At 47.2% G+C, this 25,548-nt stretch overlaps 2 protein-coding genes and 7 non-coding genes across 10 annotated transcripts in view; 3 read left to right on the top strand and 6 right to left on the bottom strand.

Annotated features, from left to right (window-relative positions):
• Positions 1-348: 348 nt before the first annotated feature.
• Positions 349-420, bottom strand: trnaq-cug (transfer RNA glutamine (anticodon CUG)). Its single transcript has one exon. It is a non-coding gene; the product is annotated as a tRNA-Gln (tRNA).
• A 455-nt stretch (positions 421-875) lies between these two features.
• trnaq-uug (transfer RNA glutamine (anticodon UUG)) lies at positions 876-947 on the bottom strand. Its single transcript has one exon. It is a non-coding gene; the product is annotated as a tRNA-Gln (tRNA).
• A 1,234-nt stretch (positions 948-2,181) lies between these two features.
• trnay-gua (transfer RNA tyrosine (anticodon GUA)) lies at positions 2,182-2,269 on the top strand. The gene is given in 2 exon segments: positions 2,182-2,218; positions 2,234-2,269. It is a non-coding gene; the product is annotated as a tRNA-Tyr (tRNA).
• Positions 2,270-2,508: 239 nt separating this feature from the next.
• trnaq-cug (transfer RNA glutamine (anticodon CUG)) lies at positions 2,509-2,580 on the bottom strand. The gene has a single exon. It is a non-coding gene; the product is annotated as a tRNA-Gln (tRNA).
• Positions 2,581-3,018: 438 nt separating this feature from the next.
• trnaq-uug (transfer RNA glutamine (anticodon UUG)) lies at positions 3,019-3,090 on the bottom strand. The gene has a single exon. It is a non-coding gene; the product is annotated as a tRNA-Gln (tRNA).
• A 2,287-nt stretch (positions 3,091-5,377) lies between these two features.
• Positions 5,378-5,465, top strand: trnay-gua (transfer RNA tyrosine (anticodon GUA)). Its single transcript is given in 2 exon segments — positions 5,378-5,414; positions 5,430-5,465. It is a non-coding gene; the product is annotated as a tRNA-Tyr (tRNA).
• Positions 5,466-5,695: 230 nt separating this feature from the next.
• On the bottom strand, positions 5,696-5,767 carry trnaq-cug (transfer RNA glutamine (anticodon CUG)). Its single transcript has one exon. It is a non-coding gene; the product is annotated as a tRNA-Gln (tRNA).
• Positions 5,768-8,242: 2,475 nt separating this feature from the next.
• Positions 8,243-15,794, bottom strand: LOC135255886 (cerberus-like). 2 transcript variants are annotated; one of them, XM_064337655.1, is made up of 3 exons: positions 15,651-15,794; positions 8,976-9,430; positions 8,243-8,834 (listed from the first exon to the last, which is right to left on the bottom strand). In XM_064337655.1, exons 2-3 carry the CDS (start codon positions 9,408-9,410, stop codon positions 8,538-8,540), a joined length of 732 nt encoding a protein of 243 aa, XP_064193725.1. In that variant the 5' UTR covers positions 9,411-9,430; positions 15,651-15,794; the 3' UTR covers positions 8,243-8,537. The 2 variants fall into 2 exon arrangements, with proteins under 2 accessions (XP_064193725.1, XP_064193724.1); XM_064337654.1 differs by lacking the exon at positions 15,651-15,794 and having other exon boundaries at positions 8,976-12,700.
• Positions 14,079-25,548, top strand: part of LOC135256188 (tetraspanin-5-like) — a 25,428-nt gene continuing 13,958 nt past the window's right edge. Inside the window, exons 1-2 of the mRNA XM_064338031.1 lie at positions 14,079-14,598; positions 24,789-24,839. Of these exons, the coding sequence (XP_064194101.1) occupies positions 14,518-14,598; positions 24,789-24,839 (132 nt within the window). The 5' untranslated portion in view covers positions 14,079-14,517. The remainder of the gene's footprint in view (positions 14,599-24,788; positions 24,840-25,548) is intronic.

Genomic DNA, 25,548 nt, shown 5'->3' with positions numbered 1-25,548 from the left:
TTCCTAGCTAGTATCAGTACTCCATTTTAACCTAGCCTCTGTAGGTACACTACTGTCTGACGCCAAAAACACCTGATTTACATAATAGCACAAAGGCAAACTTATAATTAATTAATTTTTTTAATTAAAAAAATGTATAGTTTAGCTGGTAAAAAAACCCTATGAATTATATTGATATGATTGTTTGGATTTATGTACTCCAGAATTCAGCGCCAGTGTTCTGGAATCTGTTGCTTTCAGTTACCATTAATGTTTGTGACATCAACCTTGGAATGTTCGGTTAAGAACATTAAGAACATATGTGATCGCACAATTCAATGTTTTGTGCATCAACAAGTTCGTAAAGAACAGTCCCACCGAGATTTGAACTCGGATCGCTGGATTCAGAGTCCAGAGTGCTAACCATTACACCATGGAACCCCACACCTGTCTAAACAGATGACAGTGGCAGAGAGAGATCAATTAAACTATGACACCAACGAGAAACTATTTGTTTTCTCATTCTAGTTCATGTTTCAGGTTATTTGTTTTTGTTTCAGTGTTGTCTTTAATACATCTGTAAATCAACAAGTCTTAACTTTAAAACAAGGAACTCCTTCAACTCAGCGGCCTAAGGATTCATAATATTTCTCACTGCGGTCCTCCACGCTGGCTATAGACGGTCGCAAACAAACCGCATTGGTTGTTTTTGAAATACACTTTTAAATCACTTATTCTGAGCCCACGATGCACAAGACAGCAAACTCACCCAGACACTGCACTACAATGGAGCAAGAGTACACAATCACACACATCACTCTGGTTTATTCTGGAAGAATTCTTAACTTTAGTTCAGGATGTAGATGTAGATGTAGATCAGCAAGATTACACTGCACAGGTTCCACCGAGATTTGAACTCGGATCACTGGATTCAAAGTCCAGAGTGCTAACCGTTACACCATGGAACCCCTACAATGATTTTATGGTGAAACAGGTTTCCTGCACTGAAGATTGGATTGGCTTTAATGCAGTAATATTATGTCCCTACCAGTGTGTCCCCAACATGCGACTCGGAGGAATTCAACATGTAGTTCAATGGTTATCCTCAAGGGGTCCCCATAGGCACTCTCATGGTACAGTCAAGTGACTATTCATACCAATTTTCTAATAGAGACATTTACAACAAAAATTAGGTCATCTAAAATGTGGGGGGAGAAAGGAAGGAATGTGAAAATGGATGGAAGTTTAAATGGATAGAAAAGTGTGTCATTGAGCCGGTGGTCCCGGAGAGCCTCAGGGTCTGCTGGCTTTCGTTGAGACTCAGCGCTTCAGCAGCACACCAGGTGATCAGGTAAAGCAGGTGATTACACAGGTAAGTCAGGTCTCCCGGTTTCCTGGGTCAGTTCTCACCACTGTGGTTGAAGGCCGGCCCAAGCATGTGCCCCCACCGTGAGCATGTGCCCCCACCGTGAGCATGTGCCCCCACCGTGAGCGACCAGCTCCAGTTCCCCTCTATGCAGGATTCTTAACTTGTTCTGTCGGTTGGAATGGTCAGAAAAGCCGAACAAAAAAAAAAGTACACTTGCTCAGACTGCAACAGGCCAAGAGGAAACTCTTCCTTGCAGTCATTACCAAAAATGTTCACCACTAAGCAGCATTTGAGGCCTGTGGCACCCAATGTGCTCCAGATTGAGTCTCTGACTGAAATGGGAGCAGAGCAATCAAAAATGGACCTTCTTAAAACCTGCCCCCAGTCACCTGATCAGTCACAAAATGGCCTCTTCCCACAACTTCAACATGACGAGACTGCACCACGTCAACAGCCAACACTCCGGAAGGACAAGGTAAAAAGGAAAGGCATAAATGTGTGCCTGCAAATATGCTAGTCCAGGTTGGGGTGTTGTTGTAATGGTAGTTGACTGGTAAGAATGCATTCACATGAAACTGGGTGTATGTGCAATTTAGAATTGTTGCAGGTCAAAATCAAGAGTACTTTTTCCAAACATGAACCAAATTAGAGCAATTATTAATTTACCAGTTTGGACTATAACCCATCTGCGTTGGGATTAATGCAAACACCATGGAATTGAAATGAGAAACATTTCATTACAGCAGAACAGGAATATAGTAACGCCACATACTGTGCTGGAGAAGACTGATGGAGGGTGCTGTGAAACGTGGAGCCAAAACCATTCTGTGTGCCCTTCGATAGCTCAGTTGGTAGAGCGGAGGACTGTAGTTGGACCTCGTTGAAATCCTTAGGTCGCTGGTTCGAATCCGGCTCGAAGGAGGGTTGTTTTTAAAGAGAAGTAATCAGCGTTTCAACGATATCCAAGACAAGGCATGGAGGTGGCGATGACCATGCAGAACACCGAAAACAAACTAGAATGAGAATCTGTTAGAACTGCCTTCTCTGTGTACTCATACTGGAGAAGGTCTTTTCACTCTGATAAACATGCACATGTTAGTTACGTCACAGTGTTATTTATGAAAACATTTCATTTGGGCATCAGTGAGTTCCTAAAGCCCAGGTTCCACCGAGATTTGAACTCGGATCGCTGGATTCAGAGTCCAGAGTGCTAACCATTACACCATGGAACCCCACACCTGCTTAAGCAGATGACAGTGGCAGAGGGAGATCAATTAAACTATGACACCAACGAGAAACTATTTGTTTTCTCATTCTAGTTCATTTTTCAGGTTATTTGTTTTTGTTTCAGTGTTGTCGTTAATACATCTGTAAATCAACAAGTCTTAACTTTAAAACAAGGGACTCCTTCAACCCAGCGACCTAAGGATTCATAATATTTCTCACTACAGTCCTCCATGCTGGCTATAGAAGGTCGCAAACAAACCGCATTGGTTGTTTTTCAAATACACTTTTAAATCACTTATTCTGAGCCCACGATGCACAAGACAGCAAACTCACCCAGACACTGCACTACAATGGAGCAAGAGTACACAATCACACTCTGGTTTATTCTGGAAGAATTCTTAACTTTAGTTCAGGATGTAGAGGGCAGCAAGATTACACTGCACAGGTTCCACCGAGATTTGAACTCGGATCACTGGATTCAAAGTCCAGAGTGCTAACCGTTACACCATGGAACCCCTACAATGGTCTTATGGTGAAACAGGTTTCCTGCACACAAGGTTTCCAGCCCATTTCTTTAGGAGACACTCCCCTACACCCTTCACAGAGTGCCCGAAATCTTGGAGTTGTGCTCGACAACAGGCTGTCACTCTCTGAGAATATCGCGGCAACCACCCGGTCGTGCAGGTTCATCCTGTACAATATCCGCAGAATAAGACCACTCCTCACCAATTATTCCACACAGCTCCTGGTCCAGGCCATGATACTGTCACGTCTGGACTACTGCAACTCCCTCCTGGCTGGCCTCCCAGCATCAGCCACCAGACCCCTTCAGCTCATCCAGAATGCAGCAGCACGTCTGGTTTACAACCTCCCTCGTGACTCCCACGTCACTCCCCTCCTCATCTCCCTCCACTGGCTACCAGTGCAAGCTCGCATCCGGTTTAAGACACTGGTGCTTGCTTTCCAAGCAGTCAAGGGGTCAGCTCCTGGTTATCTGCAGAAGATGATCAGACCCTACAAGCCGGCCAGATCGCTCCGATCGGCTACTACAGGGCGGCTGATTCCTCCCCCAACACGAACAGCAACAAGGTCTCGACTCTTTGCAGTTCTGGCCCCACGATGGTGGAACGATCTTCCAGTGGAGGTCAGAACAGCAGAGTGTCTGAGCACCTTCAAACGGAAACTCAAGACGCACCTCTTCTCTGTGTACCTCTCTCCTCTTCCCTAAACCCCTCCCATAACTATTTAAAAAAAAAAAAAAAAAAAAAAAATATATATTTTTGGTTCAGACTATCTTGTTTCTCCTTAATGTATGCATCATAGTAAAGGCTTTTTATCTGCATGTTGTTCAATGGACTTAAGTGGACTTGATCCTGAGTTTGGTTACACTGTTGTAAGTCGCTCTGGATAAGAGCGTCAGCTAAATGCCTATAATGTAAAATGTAATGTAACAAGACTGGATTGGCTTTAATGCAGTATTATGAGACGCTACCAGTGTGTCCCCAACGTGCAACTCGCAGGAATTCAACATGTAGTTCAATGGTTATCCTCTAGGGGTCCCCATAGGCACTCTCATGGTACAATCAAGTGACTATTCATACAACCAAGTTTCTAATAGAGACATTTACAACAAAAATTAGGTCATCTAAAATGTGGGGAGAGACAGGAAGGAAAGTGAAAATGGATGGAAGTTTAAATGGCTAGAAAAGTGTGTCATTGAGCCGGTGGTCCCGGAGAGCCTCAGGGTCTGCCGGCTTTCGTTGAGACTCAGCGCTTCAGCAGCACAGCAGGTGATCAGGTAAAGCAGGTGATTACACAGTTAAGTCAGGTCTCCCGGTTTCCTGGGTCAGTTCTCACCACTGTGGTTGAAGGCCGGCCGCAGCATGTGCCCCACCCTGAGCATGTGCCCCCACCGTGAGCATGTGCCCCACCGTGAGCATGTGACCCCACCGTGAGCATGTGACCCCACCGTGAGCACGTGACCCCACCGTGAGCACGTGCCCCCACCGTGAGCACGTGACCCCACCGTGAGCACGTGCCCCCACCGTGAGCACGTGCCCCACCCTGAGCATGTGACCCCACCGTGAGCATGTGACCCCACCGTGAGCATGTGACCCCACCGTGAGCATGTGACCCCACCGTGAGCGACCAGCTCCAGTTTCCCTCTATACAGGATTCCTAACTTGTTCTTTGTCAGTTGGAATGGTCAGAAAAGCCAAACAAAAAAAAAGTACACTTGCTCAGACTACAACAGGGTAACAGGAAACTCTTCCTTGCAGTCAATACCAAAAATGTTCGCCACTAAGCAGCATTTGAGGCCTGTAGCACCCAATGTGCTCCAGATTGAGTCTCTGACTGAAATGGGAGCAGAGCAATCAAAAATGGACCTTCTTAAAACCTGCCCCCAGTCACCTGATCAGTCACAAAATGGCCTCTTCCCACAACTTCAACATGACGAGACTGCACCACGTCAACAGCCAACACTCCGGAAGGACAAGGTAAAAAGGAAAGGCATAAATGTGTGCCTGCAAATATGCTAGTCCACGTTGGGGTGTTGTTGTAATGGTAGTTGACTGGTAAGAATGCATTCACATGAAACTGGGTGTATGTGCAATTTAGAATTGTTGCAGGTCAAAATCAAGAGTACTTTTTCCAAACATGAACCAAATTAGAGCAATTATTAATTTACCAGTTTGGACTATAACCCATCTGCGTTGGGATTAATGCAAACACCATGGAATTGAAATGAGAAACATTTCATGCTTACCATCATGCCAAACATGCCAGAACCCCTCTGTGTGCCCTTCGATAGCTCAGTTGGTAGAGCGGAGGACTGTAGTTGGACCTTGTTGAAATCCTTAGGTCGCTGGTTCGAATCCGGCTCGAAGGAGGGTTGTTTTTAAAGAGAAGTAATCAGCCAGCGTTTCAACGATAACCAAGACAAGGCATGGAGGTGGCGATGACCATGCAGAACACCGAAAACAAACTAGAATGAGAATCTGTTAGAACTGCCTTCTCTGTGTAGTCATACTGGAGAAGGTCTTTTTACTCTGACAAACATGCACATTTCAGTTAGGTGACAGTGTTATTTATGAAAACATCAGCAAGTTCCTAAAGCCAAGGTTCCACCGAGATTTGAACTCGGATCGCTGGATTCAGAGTCCAGAGTGCTAACCATTACACCATGGAACCCCACATCAGCACTGTCAGATGAGAGTGGCACAGGAAGATTAGTACAGTTTAAAAGTTCGACAAGGTCAAGACAGAAACATCTGTGGAACTGTAGCCAGATAAATAAGTTTATCTATTAGGAGCATGCTTATCCTGCTCGTGCTACATGGGTGTAGCACACAAGTGTTCAGTTATCAAGCCATAAACTCGTTATGAACTACACGGCTTAAAATACCTTATCTTTCAAGGAAAATTAATTGTTCTTATTTAGTTCTCAGATCGTTCTTCTTAAGCTGAATATGAATAAGATCTGCTAACTTCTCTAAAATCAAATTGATTTAATTCATAGCCCATGTGCAGCATAGGCCTACAATTTTAGATTTATTAAATGGGTTATTAAATGCGCACAAATTAACAGACGTTCTTTGTTCTATAATTTTGTCTGGTTGCATCTTGATCTCCAGCTGTGCTTGCCCAATAGAGTTACGGTCAGTGCTTATTAAAAAAAATTGTAATTGTTATAAACTTTTAATAATTGAGTAAAAGTGGGGGCCCTGCCTGCTGTGTGCTTCTAGCTCTGTGATGTGCTGTGTCGGCCCTGATGCTCTTTCCCAGAGGGCCTTGCACTGCTCACTTCCTGTCCATCGCGCTGTAATCAGCAGTAAAAAGCATCAGCGCTGCTCTGTGCAATCAGGCTCGCCCTGAAGCCAGAGGCATTCTGGGAAAGGCGTCAGCGATGAAGACTCCGGTCTGCTGTCCTTGGCTCTTTACTTCCTCCCTGGCGTTGTTTCAGCGGTTCGAGTCGTGTCACTTCCTCCCTGGCGTTGTTTCAGCGGTTCGAGTCGTGTCACTTCCTCCCTGGCGTTGTTTCAGCGGTTCGAGTCGTGTCACTTCCTCCCTGGCGTTGTTTCAGGGGTTCGAGACGTGTCACTTCCTCCCTGGCGTTGTTTCAGGGGTTCGAGACGTGTCACTTCCTCCCTGGCGTTGTTTCAGGGGTTCGAGACGTGTCACTTCCTCCCTGGCGTTGTTTCAGCGGTTCGAGTCGTGTCACTTCCTCCCTGGCGTTGTTTCAGCGGTTCGAGTCGTGTCACTTCCTCCCTGGCGTTGTTTCAGGGGTTCGAGACGTGTCACTTCCTCCCTGGCGTTGTTTCAGGGGTTCGAGACGTGTCACTTCCTCCCTGGCGTTGTTTCAGGGGTTCGAGACGTGTCACTTCCTCCCTGGCGTTGTTTCAGGGGTTCGAGACGTGTCACTTCCTCCGTGGCGTTGTTTCAGGGGTTCGAGACGTGTCACTTCCTCCCTGGCGTAGTTTCAGCGGTTCGCGGCGTGTCACTTCCTCCCTGGCGTGGTTTCAGCGGTTCGCGGCGTGTCACTTCCTCCCTGGCGTTGTTTCTGCGGTTCGCGGCATGTCGTGGCGGTGCAGCGGCTCTCCGGCTCGGCCGGGTCACAGCTGGGGTCGATGCCGCGGATGAGGGGCGGGGCTTGCGCTACGAGGTCGTCAGTCGCCGCCCTGTGGATGACCTGGCCGGTGACATCTGCTCCCCCACAGGAAGGGCGTCCGCTGACACTTAGCAGCTGAAGTGCAGGGGGCTCCTGGGAAAGGTCAGCTGAGAGGCATTCAGTTTAAATTTATGTTCAATTTACAATCATATGCACTCATGTAGAAACACACACACACAAATGCAATACCGTATAATTTAATCATAATTTGACTCAAACAAAATGCCTAATATATAGATACTGCATATTCATCCCTAATGACGTATACCCCCGTCGATAGGTGTCACCCCTCTGAGGATCAAAGCTGCCCCCTCCCATCCGCCCTCACCCCCCCACCCCCGTCCCACCATCTGTTTGGCACCTGTTTGGGACTGATGTGTCCCCTGTTGGGGGAAGGGGGAAGGGGGGGGGTTTGAGAGTGGGGAGGTTTGACCCGCCCCCTTTAGCACTGTCGCTTTGTGCAGTTAGAGTGGAGTAATGAGGAGTCTCCCCTGGTGAAGACTGGGCTGCTGCAGGTTTGCCAGGAAGACCCCTGTCACATGCAGACACCTGGGGCCTTTGGGCCCAAACCCATGACTGACAGCCCAGGTCAAACCTTTTTTTTTTCTTTTTTACAATTATGTGCCGATAGGCTTGCTGTGGATATGGAGAGTCTCTGGTCAATCCTACGTTTTCTGATTTTGTATGTTATATAAATACATATATTATATTGTATTTGAAAACAGTGATGTTTGTATGGGCCCTGGGATTTTGTCCCCATGAGATCTCACACTGGGCCCCACCAGGCCCCAGGCCACCTCAGAAAATTCTCTGTTCTAATATTTTTGGAGGGCCCCTGTCAGGCAGGGCCCTTGGAATCAACACCACCTTGCCCCCCCCCCCAACCCCCACGTTTGACTCCTAAATTCAGAAGATCAATAGACTGCTTTGTATTGAGGGGAAGTTGCTTTTACAGTGTTATTTACATTAATAAAGGAGAACTCTACACTTAATTTAGTGAACAGTTTTTATTACAAAAGTCTTACTTTACATTCGAGGAGAAAATTAACATTTGAGAGGTTGTTTGGAAACATTGGTTTTTATACAATTTTATACAAAAACAATCTTGCATGGGACAAAACCCAAACATCAAATTAAAAACACATTATCAAAACCAATAGCACAACATATAATTACATCTAAAAATACACCATAATGGATCGATAATAGTAAAAAAAACATACTAAAAACGGGTATATACAGGATTTTACAAAGGCGCTCCGTTGCGCCTTTGCGCGCGAGATGCAGTTTCCACTAGGCCTGGTTTCCGAACAGGCTCGGGTCGATGAGCACGGGTCCGTTGTGGTGGTGAGAGTGCCTGCCTCTCTGCACCTCGCACTGACAGTCCTCCACCATCGTCACGGCTTTGGCCACGCGCGTGTCGCCCGCGCATTTCAGATGCACGGTCTTGCGGCTGAACTTGACCGGCGAGCAGTAGGAGCAGAAGGTGTAGCGGCCCTCCTCGCTGCTGGGCACGTGCACGGAGCTGCACCTCCCGAAGCACAGGTGATTCTTCAGCACGAGCGTCTCGCAGTCCTCGTGAACCACTCTCTAAATAACAAATGGCAGCGACTTCAGTACAGTTTTGCTCAGCCGAGAAACATGCAGATTATCAAAATTCGAACAATTACTATAACATTCATCCCAGAAAACCCAAACTAACAAAATGCACCATTATATGTTAGTTCTTACCTGCAGAAAGGGAATTTTTCGGCACTTTTCCTGGTGTACCTCGTTGTTTCTAATGGGTAGGATGGACTGGAAATCGGATCTTCTCCTTAACATGAAGTGGTTCCAGAACTTTTTGGCATTTTTAAGAGAAGGGGCATCGGTGGGATTCAAGTTATCGGCAGGAGGCGTCGGTCTTTGATGGCTCAAGAGGGCTTCTTTGGCTTGGTTTCTGGATACGCCGAATTTTCTGACAGAATGTTCCGGTCTAACGCTACGGACAGTTTTGCCGTCGGCAGGGCGAGTCTGGTTGAGCAGCTCCTCCATGGCCCTCTTCAGATGCGCCGCGCTCGCGCTGGTCTCCGGATCCATCTCCGACGTCAGGTAAGAGGCGACTTTTCTTTGCATGTCGCCCAGTTTACTACCGAGATAGCGACCTCGAATGCTCCATCCGTGCATTTCTGTCTGCGCTGCGCTCACTAGAAGAAAAAAAGTCAAAGGGAATAATAACATCGCTACTCCGTTACCTGGGAACTCCGTTTCCAAAGTAGGCTACGCTAACGCTGCGCTCGACAGGAAAGTTCGTAGTCCTGAAGTGCGCAGAACGCCGCTGTCTTTTATCATAGGGGAGTCGAGCGTCTCCCATTGCTACTGATGACCATGGGGAGTCTTCTCGTGGCAAACTTCCCAAACACCTTTCAAGATTTTAATTATGATAAAGCATGTGCTTAAATGAACGCCTTAACACATCAGTGGTTCTTGGGCAAACGCTCTTCTTTGATGTCGATTCCTTTACTGGAGTAAGGACAGTGTTTATTGTTGTGAGTGTGGATGTGTATTCGAGTATTCAAAATCTATTAAGTCCTTTTCTGGTGAAATATTTAAGGCAAGAACAGTTAAATACTGTTATACAAATATAAACATGCTATAAACATGTTTATTTTAAACAGAAATGTAACAGACCACGGTTATGGACTATATTCACAGGGAACACAATTCAACAATATTATAATTAATGTTGAGTATTTATTTCATTATTTACTCGTTCGGGATAAGATGATAGCATTGTAGAAAATTAAAAAAACAAAAACAATAACGAACAGAAATCTCAATTTCAGGATCTAAATATTTAAACACAAAAAAATTAATGTTTGTTCAAATATATATATAGCTATATATACCACAGAGAAAAAAAAACTCTTCAACATGCACAAAGATATTTTTTAGAAAATATTTTATTTTAGGAGAGGGGATATGGTCATACTGTAGCTGTGGAATATGTCTATGATACATTTTAAAGATCTCAGGGCCTGTACTGACCCAACACATATTGAACTTAAACTTTTTAGGATCCATTCAATGCCATTTTAAGGCTTTGATTGATCTGCTGGCTTTGATTTAGCAATAATCTTGATTATATTTATCTGGAGGAATATGCCATTGGGATGGCAGTTCTCAAGATTAGGTCTAATTAGTGGCACAGTAAACCTATCCATTGTGTGTATATGTGTATTCAAACATGCAAATGACCAATACACATTTAACCTTAATTAGACTTTTAGAATCCTGTCTTAATTAGACGGGTTTAATTACTTTGAGTAGCTGTGTGATCTTTTATAAATGACTTGATGACAGTCTTTTAATTCCCTTATTGCGGTAGGTGTGTGGTACATACTGTATATATGTTAGATTTTGATATATGCTACATACAGTATATCTCAGAAGTATTATCTGAATGTGTTCTTCAAATTCATTACTTTTTGTTCTGTTTGAGAGAAGTAATCCAGAGGTAAGATAATCTGTTATGGACTAACAAACAAGATCACATTTAAAGTCATGCTCCAAATCTAACCTGGCTTAAATATGTACAGCATTTACTGCTAAAAACACGGAAAACAGTCCTGCAGAGTCCCTGAGAATTTTCAGCAAAGTATGTTACGAACCAAAACCTACAGCCAGGTACAAGAATCACTGTTGCCAGCGTACAGGATGTGTACTAATATATGACATTTTAAAGCAGTGGTCCTTAGCCCTGGTCCTGGAGAGTCTGCTGGTGTTTGCTTTGGGCCACAGATTCTGTTTTCTTCTGCAGAGGTTCCTTCCATCCTCTGCTTCTTATCTACAGGATGCTCCAGCTGGTAACTGGACTTTCTTGTGCAGGTTTTGCAGGACAGAACTTCCAGTGCAGTCGGTGTTTTTTTCATTGCAAGTTAAACTTGACCAGAATGCGAGCCGTCCCTTCGGTCCTGTCTGCTTCCTAACTGCAAAATGTTCCGGTTGGTAACAGGAGCTTCTTTCTACTTCCAGTGCTACACTTGCTGCTGCATTTTGCCATCTTGCCTCGAAATTAATTTTCAGGGGCTAAAAATGAGAACATTTTGGCTTCAGCGGTTTGGATACGGGACTTTCACTGTTAAGAACAGAGTTGAGTATCTGGTCAGTTTATAGAATCTGTGTTTCCAGGGCTGTGTGTCACTTGGATAAAGCTCCATGTGTTCCCAAGTCAGCAGTGGTGCTACATATCTTATTTACTTAGCTTATCTACAGCCAACATTTAACATTATATTCGGGATTGCACTATCATTGCAGGTAACTCAAATTAAATAAGGTAATCAATGGGACAATAGACTCAGGCTTTAAACCTGTAGCTTGGTTAGAGGTTGTGTCTTCTAATGACACTGCCCATTTAATGATAATAGGCTGAATATTGTGTAAACTAGCCTGTGGTGAGTTAAGGAGACACTGGCACACTGAATTAAAACTCTCCCAAACAAGACGGATACTGCAGTTCAAAGAGTGCATCTAGCTCCCCGGGTGCTTGTCAGGTATAGGTGTATAGCTTATCGGAATACCTGGCAGAGACCTGTGCAGGAGTAAATGTTGTTTCGACCATTAAACTTGTGTAGGAGTGTTTTAATACGGTATACAGGTATACTACGTTACCTGTGTACACTTTACAGGTATATCTCTTTACCTGTACACAGGCATCACTTCTTTAACTGTGTACAGGTGTATCCTGTTACCTTTAAAACCTTTCTAATTTGAGTGATTTTTTTACCTGTATAACTGCAGCCATGTTAGGCACTGCCAGGCTGAGTGCAGTTAGAGTAAATATCTGTGGGAAGGGTGTCTTTTTTAACCTTGTGATTCACCTTAGCCTGTGTCCTACAGTAGCCAGCAGTCAGGGGTGGAGGTGGCCTGTCGTACATGTGGGTGCGAGGCATCACAAGAGCAGACTGGTAGGTAGACCAGGTATTCCCAAACCAGGTATTTCAAACTGGGTGTACCCAAATCTTTAGCCTCCTCAAACGACCCCCATCACACTAAAATATCTCACACCTCTATCCAGGACCCTGTAAAGGTGTCCGTGCAGGGGCTGATCAATGCAGGAGCACATGGAAGTCTTTAAAAAATGGAAATGCATAAATCTATGAATGTGTGTCAGACGTGTGTTTACTACCTAATGAAAACGTAATAAGTTACAATTATCAAGTTGTAGACAGCAGAAAAAAACAGACAATTTTTTCAGAAATTCCCAAATATGTCATTTGTGTATGCATGCAAATATCCTTATGATGGAATGGAAAATATTTATTCCCAGTGTTAATTGAATCCGCTCTAGTTCTCTCAGCTCTTTAAAAAAAAATTGTAATCCTGATGTTTTTCTTGAGGCAGTGAGTCGGCCGGAGGAGCCACCAGTATTGGGGCTGTATTTGGCTGCTAAGCAACAGGTGGACACGGGCACATTAACTTAAAGGAGTACCATGGTGGTTGAACGTGACACTTCCCAGTTGTCTTCAGGCAACAACAAAACAAATGTGCATAATTTTTTTATTCTTCAGTCATTTCAATGTACTTTAAAACGTATTTTTCTAAGCCTAAATTTCCCACTATAAAAATTCACCCGAACCGTCTGGGCGTGGTAATGAGAACTGTCAGTTAGCTATGATTGACAGACCGTGCCCCGTTACTATAGCTTCCCCCATGATACGCTCTCTTTGGGAGACTGAATGTTCACAAGCTAGCTAGCTTAGTAGTATATCAAGTATCGATAGATAGCTAAGGTAAGGACGTTGACTTATATCCAATTATAATTTTTGCTATCTAGCTAGCCAAGTTAAGATAAAAGCACAACTATAACGTCCTCATAAAAGCAAACTAGCAAGCTAACGTTATCGATAACATTGCCTTATGAAAGCAAACCTCCTAGCTAGCTAACGTTAGCTAGCTAGCTAAATGAATATAACCAGAAATAATCTAAAGGCACTCTAATTTAAGTGAACCTAACGTTAGTAAAATATTTGCATTGTCTTAACAGCAGGACGGTGTGTGCTGTCAGATTTCTTTACGGGGTGTGGAAATGGGAGTGGTTACTGTATTCGTGACGTAGAAAAATGACAACTTTCTCAACCGGTTGAAAATAGGACGATGAATTTAAAACGCATATTTCTCCAAAAATACAGAACGGACATATTTAATACTTTGCTTACTGTGTTTCTTCAATGCCTCTTGTGCAAATAGCACATAAAACCGAGAAAGTGTGAAAATCACCATGGTACTCCTTTAAGGAAAATACGCGTCCCAAACCAGCCTCTGCTGCCCTCTACTGGTCACATACTACACAACAATCTTCCCTTTCTGTATTCCTTAAACTGTATTCCCTAAAGATGTTCTCCTATCTTTCACTCACATATTGTATAATATACATACATATTTTAAGATACACACACACTCTGTCACACACACAGATCCCATTGACACAAGCCATTCTGATCTATTCCGACACACGGGTAGGCCTGCCTGTCTGCATGGATACAGTTTATCCGCTGCTATTTCAAGCGCATCTGAAATACCGTTCCATTTCCGGGGGAAGTAAATACACGTATGACTTAATTTCTCCCACCTGCCACTTTCGTAGCGGTTCTGAATGCCGTATTCGCCCTTATCCCCATCGCATTGGCCTGACAGCCCACGTAGCCTACGCAGGACCCACGCTTATGTATGTAGATTTAAAAATACCCTCCGACTGTGGTCAAAACTTAAAATCCACACTTGCGCAACGATAACCATTCCTAATTTTAACATCCACTCGGATTCAATCCAAAATAATAATCGTGAAGGGAAGTCCAACCCATTAAAGCATCAACAAAGGTCTCATTGGTGGCCGGGAGTGTCTGTCACCAAACAGCCATGAGAGGGGTGCACATGAACTGGGCTGAACAGCGATATTCCATGGATTAAGCTCCGATATTCCGAACCGTGTTATCTGAGGAAATATAGGATTACATTATAACACCAGGCGACTGCGTTTTAATGTGAAGCGGCGTATTCTGTAGCTGCTCGCGGAAGCTGTTTCGAGACCGTGGTCGCGCCGGGAGGAGATGTTGTTTTCTCTTATTCAGACGCGACTAAAACGGCTCGAGCGATTCTAAACGCGTCGCTAGACCGCCGTCCAAGTCGGGGGTTAATTATCATCGGATCCCCGAACCTGTCTTACTCTGTCCATATCACCCAACAGCAGATAGCTACGTCTTATAAGCGTATAGCTTATTCATGAAAACCGAGCATGTCAGGTAAACACTACAAGGCGCACGAAGTCAGTTGCTGCATCAAATATTTTATATTCGGGTTCAATATAATATTTTGGGTAAGTGCCTTTTTTTCCTGTACGATCTTCCTCCTGACTGCAATTGCCTAATGTTATATTTTATGATGTGCTAACAGTAACTAGCCCGCAACATTGAGGCTTAATTTGTGATTTTCTTTGTTTTCCTTCGCCTGTCTATTTATTGTGAATGAATGAATGTAATGCAGTAAATGTTACGGAGAAAAAGGGCCAGGGCATTATGACTCTTCGTTAGATTTTGAGTTCATACGACATGTATTGAGATTCCAACTTCATCTGCCAGTGTTGCTTAAGCTATTCATGTGGCGCTATTTAGGTTTGTTGTGCGGACCGTTAAGACAGTTCGGTGAGCTCGTCTGTCATTATTTCGATACGCGCCCCGAAGAGGCAGCGGATAATCCTCTTAATTTCTCGCCGTCTCTTATCGTTAGCGGTTCCATTTTGTGACAGCCCGCCGCCGTGTCTTGTGTGGTGGACGAGCGGTTTTGCTGCTGCAGGTCTTAATTACGACATGGTTATCTTTCACGGTAATTGTACCCTGCTGGGGGCCAGCTCGCTCACTGATACAGGCGAACGCTGTACCGTACCGTGGTACCGCCGCGCAGGGGCATTGTGTTGAGTTGTTCCTCCTGTCTGTTCTCCGCACAAAGCCGCAGCCTTCTCCGCTTTTACAGAGCTGAATTTGGCTCAAGTTCCTCTGTATATTGCGTGCGTATAAATATCGGCAGTTGCCTAAACACTTACTTTACCTTGACAGTGCAACGACCAGTTTGTGTGTCAGTGAAGGAAAACTGGTTCAACCGATGGAAAAAAAACCCTTTTGTTTCTGGTATCCTCTAACGCAGTAAAATGCAAACGCATCAATGCACGATCAATGATGTCAGTGTACACCCTCATCATCGGACCTCAGTGTTAAAACCAATATTTCCTCACGTGCACCGTCCGATAATTGTGCGTTGCCATGGTCTTAACGGTCTTACTTTTGAAAGTCCACTGAGTGAATGTCGTGTAACGAATGAACGAATGATGTAATAACTAGGCACTGTATTGTGCACACAGCGTAGGGTACATACCCTAACGAACTCAGGGCTCTTTCTTCTGTATACAGACCTACGGGAACTTGGTTTGAACAAGACCTCGTAGACGCTGGGAATATGGACGGCGTGCTACACATCCTGACCGTTCAGAAAAAAATAGGATATTGTTTGTCGTTCCATTGTGGGAATTTCCGTTATTTATTTTTTTTGCAAAGCATTCCTATTTTAAAAAGTCTCAGGCATATTTTCAGCAGTTTATTTCAGTAACGCGATGTGAACACACTGTATTTCAGTAACGGGGAGTGAACACACTGTGTATTTCAGTAACGGGGAGTGAACACACTGTATTTCAGTAATGGGAAGTGAACACACTGTAATTCAGTAATGGGAAGTGAACACACTGTATTTCAGTAATGGGAAGTGAACACACTGTGTATTTCAGTAATGGGAAGTGAACACACTGTATTTCAGTAATGGGAAGTGAACACACTGTATTTCAGTAATGGGAAGTGAACACACTGTGTATTTCAGTAATGGGAAGTGAACACACTGTATTTCAGTAATGGGAAGTGAAAGGACTTGTTTTTGCTGGTGAAGGTTTAACGCAGCTGAAGTTGCAGGGGTGGTCTGATGCTGGGTCTGTCAGCCTGTGGAAGATTGTGTGGTTCTTTGCCCCTCTTGCCTGGGGGGCTTGTGTGTATGTGTGTGTGTGTGTGTGTGTGTGGGGGGGGGGCTTTGGGGATCTCCCCCCCGACCCCCCCCCCTGCAGCCCAATAGATGGACTGATATAAGTCATGCTGGGTTTTGCATCATGTTAGCAAGAGATAAAAGTGAAACTTAAAGTTGTACACCCGCTTTCCAACAAACACCTGGATCCATGTGCACCCCCCTTCCAGTAAATCCACTCATCTGCCACTGAACTGTGCTGGAAGCATTTCAGAAAATTTCAGGACACCATAGTGCCCCTCCCCCCCCCACCCGGAAGCCTGTCCTCATTTCCCTCCTGCAGCTCCTGACCCCCCTCCCCCCACCACCCCCTTCCCCCCCCCTCAGTTTCTGCCATCGTTCACTCAGAGCCCCCATTGTGAATAAGAGCAAGTGCAGTACCCCCAAAGACTCCCCCTCCTCACCCATCCCCCCACCCCCCCATTTGCCGGCTAGAAACGGTGATGTAATCCCTCTCCCAGGGACGCCTATGTGCGAGTAACCATATGGCCACTGACAGAAAGGGGGGGAGGCGGGGGAGGGGCGGGCAGTTGAGGTGGGGGGGGCAGCAGGGATGACCTCCCTCTGTGCGTCACAAATCCTTTTAAAAAAATATCCCCACCGTCCAACTAACGATGTCTGCAGATGAACTGTCTGTGTCAGTGCACACTCGCACACTCTTGCGCACACACACACACACACACACACACGCGCACTCTCGCACGTACACACTCGCACACTCTCGCTCACACGCACGCACACACACACACACGCAAATGCACATGCACCACAACTGGCAAAAAAATACTACTTGCATTCCCTACATTGCAGACTGGCTGTAATAACAGCAGTGCGTTTATTTCATTCCACACAGTAGCAGCAGTATCCTGGCTCAGTTAATGGACTTAATGGAGTTGAGTGAGAAGAGTTCGTTATGAGTTAAATGGAGTACGTGCACATGGCCTGTGCTAAACTTCAGTTCACTGCCCTTTGTCAGCAAAAAGGGATGGGGCTCTAATCCACTGTTTCCTGCCTTTAGCCACTGGTTACTTTGGAGAGGTTCATAAGTGTGGAGCGCAAGTCTGCTTCCAAACTCAACCCCTCTCACTGCCTGAACCAAAGTCTGTCTGTCTGCCTGCCTGGTTTTCTGTTTGTCTGTCTGTCTGTCTGTGTCTGTCTGTCTGTCTGTCTGTCTGTCTGTCTGTCTGTCTGCCTGCCTGGTTTTCTGTTTGTCTGTCTGTCTGTCTGTGTCTGTCTGTCTGTCTGTCTGTCTGTCTGTCTGTCTGTCTGTCTGTCTGCCTGCCTGCCTGCCTGCCTGCCTGTCTGTCTGTCTGTCTGTCTGTGTCTGATAAGGCCTATAGTTGCCTGAAGTGCTGCCTGAGTTCTGCATTTCCTCAGAAACCCTCGATCTCACGGTCGTGTCTGGAGCGAAAAAGAAACCCCGGAATCTTCCAGAACACTCGCGTCCCCTCTCTATTTATTCCTCGTTGCTGTGACCGTAGCAGCAGCACCTCCTCTGTCCTCTGCCAGAAGAATGTTTTTGTGACGTTAGGGGAGTCCCGGCACCCCTCCCAGCTGCTACTCTTCTCCTCCGTCCCTTGTGCAGATTTTTAACAGCGCGTTTCTTTCACTTCGCTGATTTACATTCGGCTGACTCAGCTCTAGGATGATTGACAGTTTACAGCACAGGGCTTTCCCCGCGAGAGGTGGGAATTAAATGTTGATGAGGCGGCGAGGAGGCGGCAAGGAGGCGGAGAGGAGGTGCGGTGTATAAATAGAGTCAGCCTCAGAATGCTCCTCTCGTAAGCGAGGAGGTGGTGAGGAGGTGGCGAGGGAGGAGGTGCGGTGAGGAGGTGTGGCGAGGAGGTGCGGTGTATGAATAGAGTCAGCCTCAGAATGCTCCTCTCGTAAGCGCGGCTGAATAGTTCGGCTCTGCTCATAAAGCTCAGGGAGGTTCGCGGCGGTGGTGGCGGCTCCCCGGTGTGGGTCGCTCGGGGCGTTCACAGGGCCCGGGGCCCTGCAGTGCTGGCCTCCACGGTCTTCCTCAGAGCAGACCTGTGTGCAGACCTGCGTCACGTGACCCAGGTGGGAGGAGCCTGGGGCTCAGTGGTGAATGCTGATAATCTCTATCTCTGCACACAGTACACAGATAACAGAGTTTAGCTGGGGACCATGCTTACGGCCATTTCTTATCCACGTTGTTCTTACTCATTTCTGTCTCTCAGCCATTTAACTGTTTGATGGTCAAAATGGTAGAGCAGAACTGACTCAAAAGCAGTCAAGTGGAAGAACTTGTTGGATGGTTAAAATGCTGTTTCTCCAGTTGACTAAAAGGGAAAGATGAGCTTCCTTTATAGTCCTGTGCTGTTTCCGAGAAGCAGGCTGATTATTGAGTGTTAGCCTTCAGCTTGCTGTGAAAGAGAGAAGCGAAAGAGTGAGGCGAAAGAGAGCATGTTCTGTTCTTTCAGCAGAGCCTCGAGTGTGTACAGCTGGGGTCTCAAACTCCAGTCCTGCAGGGGGCGCTGTGTCTGCAGGTTTAACTCCAATACTGGAGGGGGCGCTGTGTCTGCAGGTTTAACTCCAGTCCTGCTGGGGACGCTGTGTCTGCAGGTTTAACTCCAGTCCTGGAGGGCCGCAGCATCTGCAGGTTTAACTCCAGTCCTAGAGGGGGCACTGCGTCTGTGGTTCTTTATTTAATCTGTTGATTTAGGTCCTGTTTCCCAAGTTTCTGTCTCCCAGTAAATGTCAGCTGTTGTGTGACCCTAACGTCCTGTCTGGTGTCTGTGGTGTGGTCATGGATGCACTTTTCGGGGTTCGACAGTCAGAGTTGAACGGGGGAACTTTGGACGGAACGACCCTGTGGACCGGCAGTACGCTGTGTTATATTCCCTCTAGCAGCACTCCCCTGAAGGAGGCAATTCTGCCGTGTTACCCTGGCATCCAGCTTCATCAGACACCCCTACTGCAGTCTCTCCTCCTGCTGGGAGCCTGGAACGAGGAGGGGAGGGGGGGGTGGTAGTCATGGAAACAGATTAGCTCACCCCCCCCTACTGAGAGTGGGACTTCAGTATTTATGAGGTAGTAGCCTGTGATGTCAGCCCCCCCCTGAGTGAATGAGAGGTATTGGGGGTTGCTCTTTGTGCTGTTATCATTCAGATCCCTGTTCATTTGGGTGGGAAACAATGGGGGGGGCGGCAGGGGGGGGACCGTCTGTTACCGTCGTGCCTCGTGTTACTAAGATAACTGGGAAGAAATTCTTTTGTCAGATGGACCCCCCCCCCCTACCCCCCACCCCTGCACTGCCGTCTGCAGTTTGATTTCTGCCATTGCCATCCTGGTTTGGGCTGCAGCGAGGGCTCCTGCTTGGCGCTGCGGCCTGTGTGCCAGCTGGAGCCCGTCTGCAGTCTCATGTTGCCGTGGCGTTGGCGGCAGCGGGACGTTGCCGTGGCGTCGGCGGCAGCGGGACGTTGCCGTGGCGTCGGCGGCAGCGGGACGTTGCCGTGGCGTCGGCGGCAGCGGGAAGTAAAACGTTGGCGGTGGTGTCTCTGTGGTGTGGCGTGCGGAACGTTCTGCGACCCGTTAGCCGAGCCACGGCGAGCTCCGGTGACGTCGTCGCCGCGCGGCGGTGTGATTGCGATGGAAGTTCCGTCTGCGTTCATTGGCCCGGCGGTTAGCGGACCTGTTCCGAGCCGCGCAGGACAGTCTTACGGTGAAATGGTCTTTGCATCTTATCTTAACATCAGCCAGGTGGTCTGGCTCCGATTTGAATAGCACTGTCTCACAGGGTGCATGATGCGCTCTAAGGAGGTCCCAGGGTCAAAGGTCACAGGGGTCAGGGGGAAGTCCCAGCTAGGGTGCAGGATGCAATATGAATAACTCCCTCTGATTGGTCCGTGTGTTGTCATGGGAACCAGATCACCCTTCTGAAGGAGGCGGTGAGAGCTCCCTGCTTCCCACTGTGTAGGAGACATAGGTGTATATCAGACTGTTAGCACAGAGGCTAATTAGACTGTTAGCAGAGCTATAAAGAGCATGTGGATCAGCGTTACAGCATTAAGAGCTGTGGATCAGCGTTAGCACAGAGCTAATTAAAGAGGCAGATGTGGATGCACGTAGAAGAGGCTAATGCTTAGCACAGAGGCTAATATAAAGAGGCAGATGTGGATGTCAGACTGTTAGCACAGAGGCTAATATAAAGAGGCAGATGTGGATGTCAGACTGTTAGCACAGAGGCTAATTAGACTGTTAGCACAGAGGCTAATATAAAGAGGCAGATGTGGATGTCAGACTGTTGCCAGAGCTAATAAAAGAGGCAATGTGCATGCAGACTGTGCGAGTAATTAAGAGCAGATGTGATGCAGCTGACAAGAGGCTAATTAGACTGTTAGCGATGTTTCTCTCCAGAGGAAACGTTCTGCTCTTGGCGACCGGAGTACAGTCGAGCGCAAGGCAGCGGGTTTGAGTTTCTCGCTGACCTGGGTCTCGCACTGCATCATGGGAAACAGCCAGCTGGTGCACGCTGTGGTCTGGCCTGGTAACCATGGCGACCTGTCCAAATGCCACTGCCTTCTTCACTCCCTGGCCGCTGTCAGGCAGCTGTGCGGGGGGTCCTGAAGGAGTCTGTTCATTCTTCTGCCTGTGTGAAAATAACGGACGAGACGGACAGAGTGGAAATTTTCTCACTGAACAATTTGATGATTTTTTGACATCAGCACGATGCTCATAATGAGACGAAATTAAGGCAAGGATTTCAGTTAAAGCAGGGTCACAATGTCTGCTGGTCTCCATCAGCCACGTATTCTGAGGATTCTCACGTGGTATTGGTCTGCACTTCATGTGCCAGTAACGCTGTGGTTAGGGAACTGGGCGGGGCTCACAGGTGTGAGTCCCAGGTGAGGTGCTTACTATCTTTGGAGAATTACCCAGGTGTGTCAGTGGGGTTTTATGGGAACATGCAGGCCTAAGCTGTGTAAGTGTTTGCTTAATGCATCAGCAGTTTTATGTTTTATGTGCATTTAGGCCTTTAGCAGATGCCGGTATCCAGAGCTGCTGACTGAGTGCTCACTCTCTCTGCACATGCAGCTGGATGCTTACTGAAGGGACTCAGATTAATGAAGCACACGTGTGCAGCTGCACCGCGATGGCGAAGTGGGCAGTGGTCTTCATTCCTGGTCCTGGTCGCTGTTATTAAAGCGAAAACAAAAGCCAGCAAATCCTGCGACCCGCCTGGACCAGGACTGAAGACCACTGCTCTAGGGCATAACAGCAGTGCCCTGTCTGGGAATCAAACCTGCAATCTCCGCAGGTAAAAGCCCAGTTCCCTGACCATTATGCCCCCCCCCCCACTCCCTGCCTACTCCCAGGGCCTCTCTGTTAGTTTGGTGGCGTGTACAGAATCCGCGCCGTTGCGGCTGTCAGCACACGCTCCCTCTGCGTCGTAGCGTCACACCTGGCCTGGCGAGCGCTCGCGGCGTGCAGGCTTCACTTCCTGCTCGGGAGGAAGTCCGCTGAATCTCTGGAATCGCTCCGTCGGATACGCATCACATTTCCATTCTGCTGTTCAGTCATTCGCCGGATGCTGTCAGCTGCAAAGCTTGCTGTTTTTTTTTGGCATAAATTCGCTCTATGCAGCTGAATGGCTGGAGAAATGCTGATTATGTGCCTTTGCTCCACGGGTGCAGCACCAGCAGTGCCCCAATCGGGAGTCAAACTTGCAACCTCAGAGTTAACTCCGGTCTTAATGTGACGAGTGTCTGATTTCTCGACAGATCCAGAACTACGTGTCACACTTGGAGATTGTGGTTCCAGGCTCTACAGGCTTTTAGCATTTAGCCGGTTTTATTTAGAAATTCTCTTAAATGCGTTTTGTGAACTGCAGTCTTTCACCCACACGTAGCTAGACTACACCCCTAAGGAGAGGCTTGGCTACACTCCACAGGAGAGGCTAGGCTGTCACCCCACAGGAGAGGCTAGGCTACACCCCTCAGGAGAGGCTAGGCTACACTCCACAGGAGAGGCTAGGCTACACCCCACAGGAGAGGCTAGGCTACACTCCACAGGAGAGGCTAGCCTACACCCCACAGGAGAGGCTAGGCTATCACCCCACAGGAGAGGCTAGGCTATCAGTCCACATGTGAGACTAGTCTGCCTACACTAAGAGCACATGCTAAGACACACACTGTTGTTGTTGTTGGTATCTTTTTATTTCCATTCTTGTCAAGTTCTGGCTTTCCCATAAGCATCCAGGCTCTCTTGTCTGGTGCTTGTAAGGTTGGCTATTCATAAAACAACGTTACACCCGTCTTGCGAAAGCGCGAGGGTGAAGAACAGAGGTCTCGTGGGATAGCGTTTGGTTGGCGGCGCCCCGAGCCTGGGCTGGTTTAGGCGGACAAACGGAGGGTTTGGACGTCAGGATGGCCGCCATTGTTCAGCTGTCCTCCCCCACCCCCTCCCCCCCTCCGCCTCGCCCCCTCGCCTCGGAACAATGGCACAGCAGTTCCAAAAACCGTTTAGACTGCTCTGTGGGGGAGGGGGGAAGGGGGAAGGAGGAGGGGGGGAGGGGGGCAGGCGGGGGTGGCTTATACTGTAAGGATGAATTCGGCGCTTATGAAAGAAACGCATTCTGCAGCGAAGTCTTTATGATTCCGTGCGGAGGAAAATCGGCTCTTGGCAGAAACGCTGGTGCATTCAGAGCCCTGGTCCTTCTCTCTCACGAGAAGAAGAAGAAGAAGAAAAAAAAACAAGATTTCAAAATCATTTCTTTGAGTTTCATACTGACGGACACTGAAGTCTGCTGAGCTGTAGATCTTGTGTGCGGTGAAGAAATATGAACTCCAGGTCAGGTCATAAAGGCGTCTGAGGGATGGAGAACTGATCTAGAATCAGTTCTTTCCTGTCCAAATCCTAACCTTGTTCATTATACGCTAATAGGGCCAAACTGATCCTAGATCAGCTCTGAATACAGGGTCAGGTCCCAGGGTTACATATGTTCCACAGGAATTACATTGTACTGTTGTTGGGACTCGTTTAGCAAATATCCTTCTCTGGCAGTGGGCAGTATTTAAATCCTGTTTAAAATCACCCTTGTTTTACGATGGTCTACATTTTTTTTTCTTTCCCAATTTGGCATGTCCAATCCAACCTGAATTTGGAACGTCCATTTCGGGGACTGTGTACAGGCATCCATCCCTGCAGTCGGGTCTGGCGTGGGCCGAATTTGATCTGAGTCCGTGGCGCACACTCACGTCTGAAACTTTTGTTCCCCTGCTGTGATCTCCACCGCTGATGAGACAGACATGCACACACTCTCCCGCTGACGCACAAGACGTCGCCAACTGTTTCTTTTCATACCGCGGCCCTGTAAGCCCTGCTCACACAGACGCGAGTCGGAGGAAGACATTTCACGTGCAGCTTCGACCAGCTCAGTATCACAGGTGTCAGTTCTAGAGTAAATGCCAGTTAACGTCTGTGAGACTCATTGTTGGTTTTTTTCCTTTGCTTCGTAAGTCAGTCCGCAGCACTGGGCAGAGCGCAGTAATCTTTGTTTTAGTTAAGAGATGGAGCTGATGTTTGTAACAGAAGACGGGAGTGTGAAATTATACAGCCCTCTCGGGGGGATAACTAGCATGTTCAAAAAAGCCTTTGACAGACACAAGGTGCAGTTTTCTTTTATGCAGTTAAGAAGGTATATGTACAGTAATGCACCTGGGTGTGGGGGGTGGGGGGTGGGGGGGGGGGGTGTGAGATGTTGGCCCCCGCCTGATTTGTTTTCAGCCTCTATTGTTGCATCTCTGGGTACAGGGCGTTGTCCCTGCAGTCTCCTGTGTCTGTGTTTTCAGACCAAACGCTGTGCTTTTCATTCAGACTGAATAACCTGTGAAGCTCTCGACTCCTAATGGTTTTTATTCAGACCGCGTCCTTTGGCCTAAAGGTGTTCTTTTTTGTTTTTGTTGTTTTTTTTCTGCTTGCTCAGATCAAATTCAAGTAAAAAAAAATCCAGATGGTTTTTCTCCGCGCTCCTCTTCCTCATATTCCTAATTCGTGATGATAGGGGCATCAGCCTGACACTGAGCCTTAAGATGGAGGATCCCGGCTTCTGAATCACTAGGGCAACGACGCTTTGCTCCTGAGTGTTGTTGGGGTGCTGCAGGAACGTGGTGTCATGTTGGCCCTGTGCTCTGTGTGTGTAGGGAATGGGGGGGCAGGAGGGTCGCTATGGAGCGCAGTTCCCTTTCTAAATTTTTTTATTTGGCCACTGTCCCACTTTAGGGCCAGTGTCCCACTTTAGGGCCACTGTCCCACTTTAGGGCCACTGTCCCATCTTAGCAGGCCTGCGTCTGTATCCAACATGCCGTGCAGGGTTTGATATCTCCTCCTGCCCGAGCTTGTTTTGCCTGTTTTTAAGCCTGTATTTTGTGTGTGTTAGGGTGATATGATCATCAGTCTTTTCTTGTCTTTTTCTCTTTTCAGCTGCTGGGAGTGGCCTTCCTTGGGATTGGACTTTGGGCATGGAGCGAGAAGGTGAGTGTGTGTGTGTGTGTGTGTGTGTGTGAGCATGTGTGTGTGCATGTGCGTGCATGTGTGAGCGTGCGTGTGTGTGTGTGTGTGTGTGAGCATGTGTGTGTGCATGTGCGTGCATGTGTGAGCGTGCGTGTGTGTGTGTGTCTGTGTGTGTGTATGTGTGTGTGTTTGTGCAAGTGTGTGTGTATGTGTGTCTGTGTGTCTGTGTGTATGTTTGCGTGCGTGTGAGCGTGTGTGTGTGTCTGTGTCTGTGTGTATGTGTGTGTGTTTGTGCGAATGTGTGTGTCTGTGTGTATGTGTGTGTGTTTGTGCGAGTGTGTGTATGTGCGAGCATGCGTGCGTGCGTGTGTGTGTGTGTATGTGTGTGTGTGTGTGTGTGTGTGTGTGTGTGTGTGTGTGTATGTTCTGCTAGTCTAGAGAGGTCCCTCCGTCCCTGGGCAGTGACTCAGCCCTAGTCAGCACTGGCCTGGTCCGGATTCAGCACCAGACCGTGAGGTCCATCTGTGGGGTCCATCATGGGGTCCATCATGGGGTCCATCATGGGGTCCATCATGGGGTCCATCCCCAGACTTCAGTACTGAGCTGGAATTCCTGTGCAGTGCTTTCCTCCACTTCTCCCAGGGCCAGCACTCCCATGGGAAACATACTTTTATCTCACTGAGTTTTAGCTTAAATAAATAAACATTTAATCCAAAAAATTTTTTTTTAT

Source organism: Anguilla rostrata, chromosome 5 (genome assembly GCF_018555375.3).
Source record: "Anguilla rostrata isolate EN2019 chromosome 5, ASM1855537v3, whole genome shotgun sequence".
Classification (NCBI taxonomy): Eukaryota; Metazoa; Chordata; class Actinopteri; order Anguilliformes; family Anguillidae; genus Anguilla; species Anguilla rostrata.
The sequence above is the reverse complement of the archived record's forward strand: the minus strand, read 5'-3'. Positions and strand labels throughout refer to the sequence as shown.